Genomic DNA, 16,969 nt, shown 5'->3' on the forward strand with positions numbered 1-16,969 from the left:
TCTAATCCAAGGATTTTTCCAAGTATTCCTTTTATTGGATAACTATTTTCAAATTAGCTTTAAAATGTAAAACATATTGACGTTAGCATTCTATTTCTAAGATTAATTTCAACATATGCACTTTTGAAATTAACATTAGAAAGTTCATTGATTTCAGAAAGAATGCATACACATACTTTGTAGGGCATTTTTAGCCAAAAATAACTCACATATTAATACTTCTGTTCTAACAACACTGTCGTAGCATTTTTTTAATTTAAAAAATGAAAGATAGCCTTAACCCTTAAATCAGTTCTGCTTTTAAGATGTATAAATGAACGTTCATGGATACTATTTTAGCAAAGCATTACTAAACCTAGCTGGGATGTTTAAGTTTTTTGTTCTTAACAAGCTCTGTCCATTAAAGTCTTCATTTCCATTGCAAAAGGAATCTGTTCTTGCTCTCATGAAACAAAAACAGTTTCAGCCAAAAATATGAATATAAAACTTCTACTTAACAGAATGTCAATTTTACCTCTATGGCTTAAAAAAAAATATTCGTTCCATGGTTGTAGTTAGTAGAGAGAATGGTGCTGCACTTTGCTTGGATGTTCTAGGGACCTGTGGAGAACCACTGAATCTGTTCAGTGGCTTTGGCTGGCTCCATGGTTTCAGTGGCAGCTGATGATAGTGCTAATTCACCCAGCCATGCTAGGTTAGCCTGGTCTTCAGAAGCACATCAACAGAAACCTTGTACACAAAACAGGCACCTTTCTCGCTCTGCCTCCCCTGTAGCTTTGGGAGCTGGTGGTGAAGGTGACAAGTTCACAATAGCCCTGGGGACCCTTGCCCGAGCCCCCAGACTCAGTCCAAAGTTAGACCCATTCTGGGTGGAGCAAAATCAATTTTGAGAGTTAGATCCTCTAATATCTTTGCGTTGTTCCTTAATTAAGCATGCTTTTGTCAAGGAAAAGGCTAAAAGACCTTGAGAAAATCAATATCCTAAGAACATATACTTTGCCAGCCTTCTGGAACCTGAAGCCGCCTGGCAGGATACTCAGCAAAGATGTTAGGTAGGATAAAAGCAGAACTTAAGAAGAAAGAAGTGAGGGAAACTATGGAGAGTAGCCAAAGGTCTGAGGATCGGCCAGGAGACAAACACGTGCTGATGGGGGACGTAATCTAGAAGAGACTGGCACCCTGCGTGAAGGGTGAGGCCAGAGAGCAGGGCAAGGAGACAAAGGGAGAGGTGGGTGAGAAAGGGGGGTTGGGGAGAGGCGGCCCGCTGGCGCAGTAGACATCAGAGCTGCCAGGTTATAGAGAACAGAGCTGGTAAATGTGAATTCAGGATGATAGTGCCCTAAAATCCCCAGGGGAGCTCATAGTTGCCCACACCTCTTCCAGCTTCATGGCCAAGCTTAACGGTAGGGGAAGGGGGCAAAAGCGATGGGGTGCCAACTGTCCCTGTACAAAATTAACATGTGTGAACATAGCCGATTGATTTTGCCCACCCCCGGATTAACTACCTGTAGAAAGGCTGAGCCTGAATCCTGCAACCCTGTGGTCCGGGTGGATCGTACATGGTCCTGGGAAGAAATGTGAATGGGTCCTCAGAGCTCATGTATCTTTGATTTGAGATGCTATTTCCTTTGGTGTTTTTCCTCTTCCCCCAACACTTCCATTGGGGGAAAAAATTGCTTTTGTGTTTTGCTTTTATTTGTCTTTCACTCTACACCAGGGTTTTATTATGACATTTCAACCTCTTAGGAACACTCATTGCATTATATCAGGCCATGTGGGAAATGTTGATAAGAAAATTAAGTCCTATTTGTGTTTGCAATCTGCAGTACTGAGTGTTTCCTTCTCTTACATCCTCTGAGGTTTGCAGGGGGCAGGAGACAAAGGTAGGGGCACAAAGGGCTGTTTTCTCCCTTTCTTTGATGTATTTTATAGGTTTAGTTGTGCATGGGTTGTTTTTGTGCTTTTTACTCTGTGGTGGTTGCCTTTTGAAAGAACTGTCCATATTACTAAACAATGCTTGGCTCTTTTTACCTTTTATTTTGAGTGGTACCCCTCCCCCTGGCCCCTAGTGCAACAGTGGTAACAGATAAGTAAATTACCTTCCATTTATTAACCTTAAGTTTTTAGGTCTAAGATAAGTTCGTCCTATATTTTGTCTATGTTTATGTGACTCAAGGCTTTTGGGGGCCCTAGAATGAGGGAGGAAATTTATTTAGTGCATGCCTTTCCCACTCTGACTATAGCCTTAACAGGCTTAAATTTTTCAATGGATGTATACTTTTTAGTTGTAAAATCACAACTCATAGAAGGGCTAGCGTCTCCTCCACTCCTATTTCTTACGTAATTTTTAGATACGTCTGTGGATCACTCAGTTTCTCAGCAGGAAGTAGAGGGCATACCCAAATGCAGTCATTGAAGAAAATGTAATAAAAGGACTGTCTCTGTGCAGAGTTTAGGGAAAACCCACAAGAGATGGCTGAGCACATGGTGCTGGCAATCAAAGGAAGCCTTTGCCACCCCAGGCTGAAGGGGAAACATTGGGGAGCATTTTCTGAAACTGGGGAGCAGCAGTGATAGCAGTGGGAGAGGCCTGCCCGGTAGGGGCTGTTGCCTGCATCCCTGCCAGCCACGGCCCAGCTGGGAAGAAACCAGGGTGCCTCTCGTTGGTTGAACCCACCCAAAGGGCAAGGGTGCAAGTTAATGCAGGCACAGAGGTCAGCTTCCTGGAGTGCAGAAAAGGATGGAAAAAGGATTTGGAGGGGTAGATGGACAATATTCAGTACAATCTCTTACTGGAATTGTTCTTTAAAGCTTTTAAAAACAATGTGTATTGTGAGGATGTTTTAGTACCCAGACACATCTCTTTGTACTCATTGCCTTCTGTGTATAAGTCTTACTGAGATGTCATGAAAGAGTGAATGTAGATGGCAGAGATACTTATTTTAAATGAAGATGGAAATGAATTAGAGCTCTCTGGAGAAAAACTTCAGAACGGTTAAGACTGCAGGTTCTATCAGCCAAATAAATTTTTGGAGCTAGATCTCGGAATATTGTTACCTTTTGCAGGGCAGATGTTGATTGGGAGAGGCCACAACAGAATTTTCTGAGATGCTGGTAATGTCCTATATCTTAATATGAGTAGTTGTAAAAATTCATTGAGTTGTACATTTAAGGTTTATCCACATTACTCTATATATGTTACACCTTAATTTAGGCGGAAGTTTTAGAGTTCCTACCCTGCCTCTGTCACTGACTGACTATGTGACCTGAGGCAAGTTGTTGTCTCTCTTCCTCTGCAATATAGGAAGAACAATACTCTTACTTCAAAATGTTGTCATGAGGATAAGAAGAGCTAGTCTTAGTAAGGCGCTTAGCATCTAGCACATGGTAGTCACTCAAAAAATGTTAGCTATTTATATTAAAATAAATCTGTTTGTCTCTTCTAGGCAATACATAGAATTCTGACTTAAAGACTGATGGGCTGCTAAAAAAGAGTGAAATCTTGCCAGTTGTGTCAACATGGATGGACCTAGAGGGTATTATTATGCCAAGTGAAATAAGTCAGAGAGAGAAAGACAAATACCATATGATTTCACCTACATGTGGATTATAAAAACAAAACAAACAAAATAGATTCATAGACAAAAAGAACAGACTGGTGGTTGCCTTGGAAGGGGAAAACAATTAGAAAGCTTGATATCATGGTCTGGATGATAGTTACATGAATGTATGCACATGTCAAAATTCATCAAGCTATATATACACTCAAGATTTATGCATTTTATTATGTATGTACCTCATAAAATATTAAGAAACAAAATAAATATGTTTGCTTCCCCTAAAATCATCTAATTCTGCTAGGTTCCAAGTACCAATTTTTCTTCTTTTCCTCTGTTTACTAAAATTTCTAATCCTGCAAGTTCATCCTTTGTCAGGAAGATAGCAAACTTGAGTTAGACACATGCTTACAGTCTTCCTTCCCAAGCCTATTCTAACAAGATGAAAACACAGGCACAGTTCACATGTTCTGTTTTTACAGCTTCCTAGTGGTTTCTTTGCTAAACAGTACTCCAAGAAGATGCCCTCAAGTTTTAGAGCAGAGATAATGGATCTGCAGATCCTTTCACATGTAAGGAACCTGGAAATGATCCTTTTCAGTATACTTACCAGATCGTATCATTTTGCTTCATGACTTAAAACAGGCCTTGGTTAACTGGGACCCAGTGGATCAAACAGTGCTTGCCAATGAGCAGGTGGATGAACATGGCTGTTCGTGGCGTTCTGGAGCAAAGGTGGAACAGAAGTACCTCAGACAGTGGTTTATTAAGACAACTGCTTATGCAAAGGTGAGTGTCAGCCTGAAGGCTCCTTAATAATTCTGTCCATGTTGGCAGGCAACACCAAGGTCTTTTGGGTATTGGAAAGCCTCACTTTTGGGGGTGAACCCTAGGAACGGCCTTTAGAGCCATGGTGTGCAGACAGGAAGCATGGGAGTCTCAGGGTCACTCAAGGGTGATGCATGGGAGACTCAAGGGTGATGGGCTTGAGACTTTCAGTTGTAAGAGTGGCACCTGGAGTTTATTGTAGGCCCTTGTTTGCTGACCACTGAACACACTTTATCATTGTATTGCCATAGAGGCTAAAAAACACTCAACTTTATTTTTAATTACATCAAACATTAAGCTAGAAAGGAAAAAATATTTTCATTTGTGTAGTTCTAGTAAGACCTCCAGAAAGATAGAATGACATTTCAAATGGTCCAAAGAAGACTATCTAAAAGGAGCAAACAGATGACTGGTCTCCATGAGGGAAGGGTGGAGTGAAAATGAACTAAGCCAGAAACCAAAGCTTTGGATCTTAACTTCTGTTGTGTCCCTGAGTAACAGTGTAAACTGGTGCAAATTCCTGGGTCTCCGTGTCCTCATTGATAAAAGGAGAGCATGGGACCAGATGGTCTTTAAGGTGCCTTATGGCTCTTTAAATGTTCAGGGGTTCAAGGCAAAGCCAGCCACTGAAAGAAGAGACTTGCTTATTAAGTAACCTGGGCAAAATTACCCATCCTGGGTACTCCACTCAGTGCGAGGTATCCTTTGGCTATACCAAATTTCAGGATATGAGATTGAGGAATCACTGCCTGAAACTCCAGAGAAATGATTAAAGCAAATCAGGGACAGTCCCCATGTCAGTTTAATAATATCTGTATTCTTTAGCTTAAGGTTGGACACAAACAGTATCTGAGAAGGTAAAGGCATCATGCAGGGCTACTGACAATACATCATGGGGTTCTTCCCCTGTGCTTGTCACCGTAAGAAGGATAGTTGTACCCTTCATAGTAACCCATGGGTTTCTCTGAAGAGGTAAGATACTGGGCTGAAATGGACTTTGGCTTAAGTCCAATACTGTACTTCTTATATGCAAAGAAAGCGCAAAATTATAAATAACCTCTGAACACTAAAAAACTTCTCTGAGTTATAACTTCAGTTCACCATCTCACAATACCAATGCCATATGGGTATATGACCTCCAGGCTTCTCACTCAAAGGACAGTCTTAAATGAGGCTGTTTTCCCATTATAATTTTTTCAGGATATAGCAAAGAATAGCTTATGGACTTGGAAAACTACCAATCAGAACTTGTAAACGCAGTGCCTTGCTCCTTTTAAGCACATGGTAATATCGAGACTGAGAAGAGCAACGCTAAGAACGTTGCTTTCCATAACATCCGAGGCAGTGGGAGCCCCTGTTTGCTGACAGTTGGGGTCCACTGCATTACCAGGATTGATGCCAGGTCACCTTAAGGATCTGTCAGATGATTCTGTAATAGGCATTGTTAGAAAGGCAGCCTAATTAGCTCTTTTGTTTTGACCTCTGCCTCTAGTTGGAAATGTAATAACCTGACTGAGGGGCATTATTCTTTAAATTGTCAGCTGTGAATTTTCAACTTCTTGGCAGAAACGGCTAGTTACCATGGTGACTCGCCTGGTTCTTGCTGAACTCCTGTGCAGATTTATTGAAAAAGCTGTCTTTGGAGGTCAGCACTTGGGTTGCCTTGAAAATCAGGAAAAGAGGGTGTGGCGTGGGACTGGTAGGGGTGAGCAGAAGTCTGTGTTCACTGCAGGCTCTTGGCTCAGGGCTATACATGTACAAAGCAAGATTCCATGAGGCCTAATGAAAAAAAGGTTGCTATGAGAAAAGAATAGAGATACCAGGGGGTTACACAATGCTCAGGGGCCTTAGACTTATGGCCCAGCCAAAAGTATGCAGTTGAGACCCCAAAAGGCCATATGGAAGTATGTATGACACCCTTGGGGTAAGGACAAAAATCAGAATGGACTCACCTCCATGAGAAAATGAAAGTAAGCCTGACAGGTCAAAGGAGCTTTCAGGAAAAAATTCAACACCTTTAAAGGAAGACATCATAATCCAGACTTCCTGCAAGGTTGATTTCTTCTGCAGTGTCCAACATTTAATAAAAAGTACTAGACTTGCAAAGAATCAAGAAATTATAACCCATAATAAAGAAAAAAGAGAGCCCAATAGAAATAGATCCTGAGATGATCCAGATGTTGGAATTAGGAGATAAAGCCAGAGGCATCTAGTATATAAGCAGTGTGGGACTTAAAAGAAGAGGTGATCATAATGCTTGAGGAGATGGGGGTTCTCATAAGAGGAAATAGAAACAAAGAAACGAGAAAAACCAATGGAGATCTAGAATAGAAAAGCACATCTGAAGTAGAAAATTCACTCTGTGGGCTGTAGAGGGGTGAGTAAGGATTAAGGAGGCATCAGCTGGAGGGGAGCTCCTTTCCCCCAAATAGGAAATCATGTGTGGTGGCCCTAAAACAAATGGAAATGACATGTTTGAGAAACTGAGAAAATGACAGTATAGCTGAAAAGGAGAGACTCAAGATAGGACTGGAGAAGCTGGAAAGGTAGTTAGGGGCCAGATCAAGCAGGACCTTTTAGGTCTTAAGGAATTTGGACCTTATCATGGGGTCTGTGGGAAACTGTCAAAGGATTTTAAGGGAATGATACGGTCAGATTTGTATTTTTATAAATTCACTGTGGAAAGGGCAAATACATATTCAGAGAGACCAGTTAGGAGGCTATTGCAATGGTCCAGCCATGCAGACCTTAGACTTAGATGGGACTAGTGGAGAGAAATAAGTAGATGAGAAAAATATCAGATGGTGAAATCTGTATAACTTGGTGATAAATTGGATGAGCACATGTAAGAGATGCTGTCATCAAGAAAGAACTTGACTTGGACACTAAGTAGATGATTAAGCTACTTACTGAGATAGGGAGTCCTGGAAGAGACATAGTCTAGACCCTTTTGAGTTTGCAGTGGCAATGAGACATTTGTGTAGAGATGTACCAATAGTAGGTGCTTAGATAAATGGGTCTGAAACTTCAAAAAGGATCAAATAATATCGGACATCTACTTTAAAACCTAGTATGATTGAAATAATGTTGAATTAGTGAAGAGATTCTGCTATATAGATAAGGATGAGATATTAAATAGATGAGATATTTGGTAGAATGCTTTAAACTGCAAGTAACAGAAAATCCAAGCTATAGTGGCTTAAACAAATGGGAACTACATGAGAAGTCATGAGAACTTCAACTACGTAAGAAGTCCCAGTTGCTGAGACTGAACCTGGGATAGGGATCTGAGTTGGCACCTTGGTGGTTTTCTTGGCCTTTCCTTCTTGCCTGTCACCTCATAGTTGCAAGATGGCTGCTGTAGCTCTGGACATCAAATTTCCATCAAGACAGGAAGAAGCAGAAAATGCAATGTGAGTGACTGTTTCTTTTCTCTAAAAAGCAAGAACTTTCCCACAAATCCCCAGCAAAATGCTGCTGATGTTCTGTTAGCCCCGGCTGTGTCATGTGGCTACTACTCCCAGCTTCAAGGGAAACTAAGAAAAGCAGGCTCAAGTTTTTTTAGCAACTATAGTCAAGATGGTTGGGCGAAGGGATGCTGGAATGGCCGGTGAGCTGTGCCTTCCCCAGTTTTCTTTAAAGCGTTGTGTTTGCATCTGGTTCTGCAGCTGAGCTCCGCCTCTGTGGTACATGACTGCTGATCTGCTTGGGAGCCTGGCTGTGGAGGAGCCCTCCTTTCATTCACTTAACTTCCAAGCTATAAAGGCAACGCCTGATGTGAATATTGCAGGGAACCCTGAACTATAAAAAATTCTTTATTAAGGCTATTCCATGAGGTATTTGGTTTTTCTCCCATTAGCCCTCAGCCAGTCTTCCTAGGATTGTTTGTTTTGTGAAATGTTAAAGTGACTTCAGCCCCTCATTCTGTGAAAAACAAAACCTCACAGTGGGAGTATCTGAAGAACATGAATTAGTTTTGGCAGAGATGTGTGGGAGGTACCTTGTGGGCAGCACTGTGAGGTGAGAGTGAGGGGAGAAGGGTGGATGGGAGGCTGACATCCAGAAAGGGATTCAAGTCCGAAGGGCCCGGCGCCTCGGTTCTGGACAGCAGGTAACGATCGGAAGGCGAGATGAGGAGACTGCTTCCCATTTGAACTTCTCTAATAGATCTGTGGTTTCGATTCCCATGGCTGCCTCCTCGCAGGCCCTCAGCACTGGCTCCTCTTTGATGCTAAGATGGGCATAATCATGCCCTGATGGTGCTTCGTCAACCCCAACACCAAATTAAGGGTTATATTTTCCAAGTTTTCTGCAGGAGTTACCTGGCAGCTGCTCAAGCAGGAACAGAGGCTGGGCTCACCTCTCGTGTCCTACCTGCTTCCTTTGATGAGTGCTCAGGCCTTTACTTACACCATCTTATTTAATCCTCACATTATTTTCCTTTGAGGGTAGATACTCCTGTTATCCCCACTTTACTGATGAGGAAACTGAGGCCCATAGTGGTAATAAGTAACAGCACTGGGATCCAAATTGGGTTGCCTGAGCTCTTGCCTGGCAGTCTGTGCCATTCTTCAGGTAGACTCCGTTCATTCATTCTTTCCCCGGCTGTTCCTGAGTGCCTGGCCTGCCCCTGCCCTGGGTGCTGAGCATAGAGGAGAAAAGCTAAGTCCCTGCTCTTAAGCAGCTTGGAGGCCAGTGTAGACACAGTCACAGATGGCTGGGGCCCAGTGGGGTCGCTGTCACCCTGCAGAGAGGGTGGGAGGTGAGGAAGAGGAGCAGAGGCCCATCCACCGGGCCAGGAGGTTTCGGGAGGAGGGGATGAAAGATGGGAAGCACAGATGCAGAGTGTCAGTTAGGGAGCATTTTGTTGCCTTCACGCTGTAGGAAATTTCACACTTCGCAAGTATTTCCAAGTAGAATTTCTGCTGGCAAGAAGCAGACAAGCAACAGTGAGCCCTTACAAAATCAGGAGATGGGAGGGAATAAGCTCCCCATTTCCCTGCCCCTTGTGCCTCTTCTCCCCTGATTACAACCATGAACCTGTGGATAAAGAAGAGGTGCTGGTACCAGAGCACACTGCAAAGTGAAAACAAAGCACCGGAGAGGGAGGGGAGCAGAGGGAGGCTTACAACAGGAGCTCTTTGGGAAGGAGGAGGAGGAGGCTGGGGCAGAAAGCCAGCCATGGAGGAGCAGTGGTGCAAGGGTCCAGTCTCCAACATGTGCCCCCTGGACTTAAGAACCCCATGCCCTTGGGAATGGGGACACCTGGGCACCCCTTTCCAGTCCTGAGGTCTTGAGTTGCTTATGGAAGCATGTGGCTGTCTCTTGAAAACTGGGCCTGTCACGTGGCTTTCTGTCTCTACCCTCAAATCCCGCCAGCCTTAGAAGGGAGGCCAGCTCACAGGTGGTACCGGGAAATGCCTCCCTGGCACAGCAACCAAGTTATTCCTGAGCCGGGGGGCTTTGCAAAGGGATTGGTCAGTGAGGTTTGGCGACATGGGCCCACGTTGCCTCCTGCCCCAAGAAGGACCTTTGGCCCCAGTGCCTCCTCTGGTGTGTGCCTTTGCACAAGGGTGTGCACACCCATTAGATGTCAGCTGAGGAGGCAGAGTTTCTGAGAACCAAGGGGAGCAGCTGAGAAACATTTAATGAGCTGTCAGTTTCTCTGCAGGGGCGTTGGGATAAAAAGCTGGGAGGGTACAGGCCAGGGCCAGATTTAATGATGATAATGCTCAGGTTTATCTACTTCAAGGGTTTCTCTTAAAATGTGGTTTTACAGCTGTTACTGCGTTTGTCGCCACCATGTCCTGGGCTGAGGGTGGCCTTGTGCCTCCCTGCTTGTATAAAATGTGTTATTAGCTACTGAGTGGCAGGAGTGGCAGAGCCCATACGGAGTCGGGGCCCAGGGACTCTCAGGTGCACCCCCCGAGTCAGCTTTGGGCCTTTCCTGACTTTCTCCTGGTGCCATTCTCTCTTCTTTGGGAAACAGCATGCTCTGCTCTCATCCCCGGGATCTGGTTTTGACTCCCTGTCTCACAAAGCTGATTAATTGTTGAATTCTGCTGCCTCTCTCTTTCTTTGTAGTCTCTTTACTTCTTTCTGTTGTCTGTTCCCTGCTGGCTTGCCAGTGGGTTTTAGCCCCAGACAAGTTCACTATGGATTCATTGAGACTGAAAAAAATGACAGTGGAACGTTCTTGGGGTGAAAGGGTTTATACCCAAGTTTATTCCCATAGTGGCAGGTCAGTTACTAGAATCCCATCCACTCAGAGCAAGCCTGTGTGGAGCAAGTCGGTCCCTGCCTCTGGGCCTCTCCGTCCCCGCAGCCGTCTCTGTCCTCTGTCCTCTGCTCTCCTGCAGCAGCCCAGAGCACTGGGCAGAGCTCTTTTATAGAGAGTCAGTAACAATGCATTGACCACACGTGAATAGAGCAAGCCGACCAGGGCCAGGTGAGAATCCTGGCCATAGAAACCTTCACTTTCTCCACACCCACCTCTCTGGGATATTTTCTGTCCTAAGCCATAAGATGAACTCAGTTCTCCACCTTCCATGCTATCCTCTCAGCCCTCTTCAGGGTGATGTTGGCTGAACCAGGTGGCAGTTGTTACAGGGATAGCCTCAGAAGTTCTGGGGGTGGGAGCGGGCAGAGGCCGGGACCAAAGCAAAAGGAAAGTAGATGACTGGAGGCTGACAGTTTCAGTGCTTCCCAAGCAAGCAAAAGTCTGACTGGAGTGGCTTAGGAGCCTTATGTCCCCACCACTGTCAATAACCAAGAGACCAAGCTCTTTAGTGGCACCTGGGGATAAAGGGGAGCCTGCTGTTCTTGTGGGGGGCAGCTGGCTGGCTCTGAGCAAGTCTTAGCGGGAACTTCTGCCTGGAAAGGGTCACCAGAGTTGGTACAGAGCTGGGCCCTGGCTTTGGGATTTAGAAACCTGTTGTGTTTCTCAATGGTACAGAGACAATACAGGCAATCAGATTTCCTCCCCCTACTGCAGGGCCTTGCTGCCCACCTCCTGAATGTCCCATCAGTGCCTAATCACGTCTCATGTGGCCTCTGTTAGATCAGTTCTCTGTGACCACTTTAGTTCCCTCGCCTCTGAGTTCTTGCCCACACACTGCTGCCCCTTCTGTCAGGATACTGAAGACAGCCACGCCTGCACCGTCTCTCCAAAGCACGTAGCAATGGAAGAGAGCTGCTCAAGGAGACGCACGGCCTCCAGGCTGGCACACAGGCTCAGCAAACAGGAAGGTTGCATTTTGTTGTTTTGGGTTTTGTTTCTAAGAAGTAATGGCTACAAAGGGGAAATGGAAGAAATAAATTAATAATATACTTCTGGAATATTAACAATGAAATAAATTGTAAATTTGATTAGGAAAAAATGCAGACAGAACTAAATGTGATGTCCTGGTCTTAAAACTCCGATCAGCCTTTCCGAGCTCCAGGTTCTTTCCGAAGGTTGTATTGCCAATGGGTTTCAGCCCCAGGCAAGTTCACTATGGATTCAATGTGACCAAAGAAATTGACAGCAAAATGTTCTTTGGGGTGAAAGGGTTTATTACCCGGCTTGTTCTCCGGCAGTAGGTCGAGCACTAGCCTCTCTGCCTCCACCCAGAGCACTGGGCTGAGCTCTCTATATAGCGCAATAATAGCTTATTGCCTACAGTTGTGGAAGCGGCAGCCCAGCAACAGGCGAGTTACATCATCAGGTGCTTTAAGTTCAGTGAGGATCCTGGCCATAGGAACCCCAACATCCCCACAAAGGGTTATGCCCAACTTTATTCCCACAGTGGCAGGTCGATCACTAGAATCCCATCCACTCAGAGCGAGTCTGCATGCAGCAAGCCAGTCTCTGCCTCTGGGCCCCTCTGCCCGCACAGCCGTCTCAGTCTCTGTCCTCATCTCTGCTCTCCTGTAGCCAGGCTAGCTGTGCCACCATGTCTCCCAGGGCACTGGGTGGAGCTCTTTATAGAGTCAACAATGTATTTCCCACACGTGTGTAGTGAGCTAGCCAACCAGGGACAAGTGAAGAATCCTGGCCACATGAACCTTCACTTTATCCCCAAAGGTGAAGGCTTCCTTTCCTCTCTGGGTGTTAGCTTGAACCCTATGAGAGGGAAGAGACTTATTAGCACCTTGTTGGGAGGTGAGAGGGAGGCCCCTGGGTGTGCTAGGGAGGGTTAGTGAGTGTTGCCAATGAACCCCTCTAGCTTAGGAGTCATTTGAGCTTTAAAGCTGGAGGAAAATTACAAGAACATTTCACAAGTTCCCCATGTTTAGCTCAGAGTTTTCATTGCTTTTTAATCCCTGTCCTGATCTGAAAAACATAAAAGCAAACAAAAAAACCCTTATGCCTGCCTTTACTGCTGCTTGAAATTACAAAATCAATGTGATGTCTAAAAACAAATTAAAACAAAGGGATAATGTGTAGCTTTATTTTAGGTAGGCCATGTCCTGCTCTCTTCCTGTTCCCTGGGGGGCCAATTGAGATGTCCTTGAAAATTACTGCCCCTGCCCTTTCCTCGGTTCATAACTGGGGCCTCCAAGCCCAGGAAAGCCAGCATCAACTTGGGCATCCTCAGTCCTAGGCCTGCATTCTTTCCACTGGCTCTTGAGCACTGGTTCCCAAGCAACCAAGCGTTTCCAAGAACCACAGCAGATTGTCAGAGGGCTTGTGCTGCAGGTAGGCATCAGTGAATTAGGAAGTATAATAGGTACAGGGAAAGGGCACAAATGGCTGGGTAATGGACAGTGCAGTGATTAGCTTTTTCTAGTTTGTTCTGGATGGAATTGCTTTGGCCTGAGATCTGGATCTGTCATGTTTTGTGTCATTTTTCTCTGCTCCAGCACCCCTTACGCCACCACCTTCTGAGCCCAGCTGCTTGGAGAACAGTAAGAATTACCAGTGGTTGTCACTGCTGTTAAGGAAGCAAACAGTCATTAACAGATAAAGTATATATCCATATTATATTGTTTTGTTTTTCAAAATAAGTGTCCTCTTACAGAGGGGAACAGTTTTCCTCAATATCTTTCTGTTTCTCTAACTGTTTTGCTTCCTAGTCCAGAGTGACTAATTCTGAGTTTTGCTCAAAATAGAGATTTAATATTTTCTATAATAAGTTGTGAACTCTGGTAAAATGCAAACTCAAGTAGTTTTCTAAGAAGAGGATATTAACAACATGATCTTAACTGTACAAAAACGTGTATGCAAGTACACACGCTTATACTCTTTTTTAATCAATTCTAACACGACTGGTCTTAAATTTTATGCTTTACTGAGAAAAAAAATACTATCAGAGGCACTACTGGTTGTAAGACATGTCCCAATTTTAGAGTTTGTGGGGAGAACGTGCACCTTAAAATCAATGTAAGATGAGATATAAGTAGGATGGAAGGATACAGAACAAAACATTAATAATGATCTCCACTGGTGATTAAATTGATTGCAGGTAATCGTTATTTTTCTTCATCCTTTTCTGTTTTTTTCTAGATTTTCCATAGTGATAACTGTCATTTTGCTAATAATAAAACTTGAGAGCCTGATAGCAAGGTTATATCAGCAGTTATTTACACAAACTCTTTTGACCTGAGTGTCTTGGATGAGAGTGGTCTTAGGGTCTTGCAAGTTTTTAATTTATAGGCTAACTCCCAACTTGAAGGTTATTGAGCAAAATGTACCCTAGGACTGCTGTCCCCATTTTACTTTTCTTGATTAGACCAATGAAAGCTTTCAGTGTTGCTCCCAAGACCCCAATTTCCTGGAATAAAACCACCTTTTCAGGCAAGAGTTGCCCAGTGCTGTGGTTGGGCTGAGTGCAGTGCTCCCAGGGTAGCTATGTAACTGCCCCCTTTCCCACCTGTGGGGTGAGCTACAGTCCTGTGGACCCAGAGCTCTTTGTCCTGTGGACCCAGGGGCAGTGGGGTGCTGTGGGTGGCCTATGGGAATCAGAGGCAGTCTGATCGGACAGGTGACTCTCGTGCTGGGAGAGTTTACCCTCCTTCATCTGCTTTCTTAGGAGTGTGGTGGTGACATTTCAGAACCTATAGTCACCATCTCTTGGAAGTTAGTGGAATTAGAACTGCTTTGCTGCTGAAAAAGTGGGTCACCCTGGTCAGAAGGGGAAAAAACGATAAGTGCACTGGGTTCATATATGAATATATGGATAAGAAGACATTAGCCAAATTGGCTGCTACCACAGCTCCCTGGCTTCCTTCGCCACCTCCTTTTCCACAGCGCATGTGCATGGAGTGGGCCTGATGGCCACACGCAGAAGGCACTTCCTCTTCTCCTGCTGTTTGGAAGCTATGTAATAGCCCTTGGTCTGTCCCTGTTTTACAGGGCTGCTTGGATGCTCGGTGCTGCTTTTCCTTTCCCCTGGGGTCCCAGGAATCCACACCTTGTGGGCAGTTGGCGCTGACCGATTCAGAAGAGACCATTTCCCTTCTCAGTTAACAGCAATGTCACTGGAATCGAGACTCTCGGATAGCACAACTGTATTTGTGAATAAAACTTTTACATTGAGATGTCACAACAAATGGATTATATTAGAAATGCATATTACATTTCAGAAGAGAGTTTAAAGTAGGGCTATCACAGGGAAGTAAATATCCCACCAAATGAGCTTTTTAACATATAAATCTTCATGCATAACTTCACACCAGAGTAAAGCAAGAGAGGGAGTCTAGGATGCGGGAGAACTTATTCCTCTAGAATATCCTAGAGGTGACATCTAGATTTTTTAAACATCTTACTGCCCTTGACTTTTCTGTATTACAACTCAAATACACACTTTGTCTTTGGGGTGACTGCAGTGGAGTGATTCCCAAAACAGAAAGAATAAGGAAACATTGGCAACAAGAATAAGTTTTAGAAAAAAAAATATACAAATTATAATTCAAAAGTAAGTGCTGATCGAATCACAGTGATTCAGAAGTAGGCTGAGTGTCAAGCTTTTAAAAAAGCTTGTTTAATTCAATCTTCTCATTAAATCTTGCCTCTTCCACTCTGCTTAATCTGTGTCTGGCTCTCAAGGTTTTGGTTTCCCAACTCTCTCCCTAGTAGCCAATAAATCCACTTGTTTTAAAAGGCCTGTGTTTCTCAGTTTGCCTTAACTTCTTTTCCAGAGGTCTTCTAAAGTGGATCACGTTTTAAAACCACTTCTAGGATTCCTGTTTGTGGTTCTGTTGTGCCTTATTCTTAATGCTTGGCTCAGGTACTGTCTGTCCTCTCCTGGAGAGTATGGATTCATTCCTGACATCATTTCTGCTTCTTTGAAGAAAGAGTCAGATTAGCCATGTTATATTTAATCCTCTTTTTATTCCCAGTTTTTTAGTTTGAATCTTTCTCTCTCTTATTCCTGATAATAGTTTATACTCCTAAAGCCTTTTTGATTGGATGTGTGCTTCAACTCCTCTCTTATTGGGTCCCGCACTCAAGTGCTGGTTCCTAGTCAGACTTATTGATGTGCAGTTCTATTTCAGCATCTTCATTCTGATGATGTACCTGTAGAGCAACAAGGGCTGTTTTCAGACCTATCCTAGTAAAAATGATTATAAGGCCCCTTTGCAAACCTCACTACTTCTCTATATGCTAAATAGTAACCACAGGGAAACTTTACAGTTTGACTCAAGATGAGTATTAATCCAGTAATTATTTGTAAACTTGAATGAAAGCCCATTCATATTATTAATTTCTAGATTTTGCATGTAGAAGAAGTTGTCTTTTGTTTAATTTATATTAAGATACCTGAAAACAGAGCAGAGTGGTCCCAGGACAATCAGAAGATCTGGATGATTCAGAATGTAGTTCTGATTGATTTTGTCAAGTCAGCAATTTTTTCATTTATTAAATGAGGGGAGTTGAAAAAATAAGGGTTTCCAAATTGTGCCCAAGCCTTGGGAGGTGATAGGGCTTAGAGGAGACTATTACACCCTGGGTTTTCCCTCAAATTTTACTTGAAAGGGCTTTCCTAGCACTTTTCAAGTCTTAAAACCTGCTGTTTCCCCAGATTCTGGGATTCTGCAGACACATGAGATTTCTGTAAGTTGAGGCTGGCCAGGATGGGGATGGGAGGCACTGCCAACTGTTTGCCAAAGGTAAGAGCATGAAATGAGATGAATACCATCTACTCTGACTGTAATTGCAACACCAAAAAAAAAAAAACAAAAACGAGGAAGGTTGTAATCTCAATAAAACCCCCAAACAAACAAATAAAAATAGCTCTTTGGATTGAACAAGTGTAGTAGTGTAGATTCCCCACATTGTTCCTGTCCTGGTGGAGATGTGCGGGGCAGCGCAAGGGCTGGGAGAGGTTGTTGGCAGGGTAAGGCAGGTGCCCTCAAGCCCCATTCATCAAAATCTGTCATGAGTTACATGTTTATTTTACAGTGGGAACAAAAGGGAACTTGCTGGGCTGTTCTCAAGATGATAATTTCATTTGGTTTATTTTTAAAATTTTCTTTTGGTTTTTAAAAATATTCATAGACTTGGTAATGTTTTAAGCAGGCTGGATCCCACTGCTCCCCCTCCCATAACTAGCATATCAAAACATTCACATTTCATTCCATCTAAATCTTTTGTCCTCACT

The 16,969-nt window shown here is 43.8% G+C and overlaps 1 protein-coding gene across 8 annotated transcripts in view; it reads left to right on the plus strand.

Annotated features, from left to right (window-relative positions):
- Positions 1-16,969, plus strand: part of LARS2 (leucyl-tRNA synthetase 2, mitochondrial) — a 173,460-nt gene that overhangs the window by 72,205 nt on the left and 84,286 nt on the right. For 7 of the 8 annotated variants that reach the window (XM_036899365.2, XM_036899369.2, XM_036899367.2 and 4 more), the window contains one exon: positions 4,203-4,346. In XM_036899365.2, the coding sequence (XP_036755260.2) occupies positions 4,203-4,346 (144 nt within the window). Of the gene's footprint in view, positions 1-1,385; positions 1,884-3,066; positions 3,115-4,202; positions 4,347-16,969 lie in introns of those variants that run through there. The other variant, XM_036899375.2, reaches the window with a different exon arrangement.

This window comes from Manis pentadactyla, chromosome 1 (assembly GCF_030020395.1).
Source record: "Manis pentadactyla isolate mManPen7 chromosome 1, mManPen7.hap1, whole genome shotgun sequence".
NCBI classification, from domain to species: Eukaryota; Metazoa; Chordata; class Mammalia; order Pholidota; family Manidae; genus Manis; species Manis pentadactyla.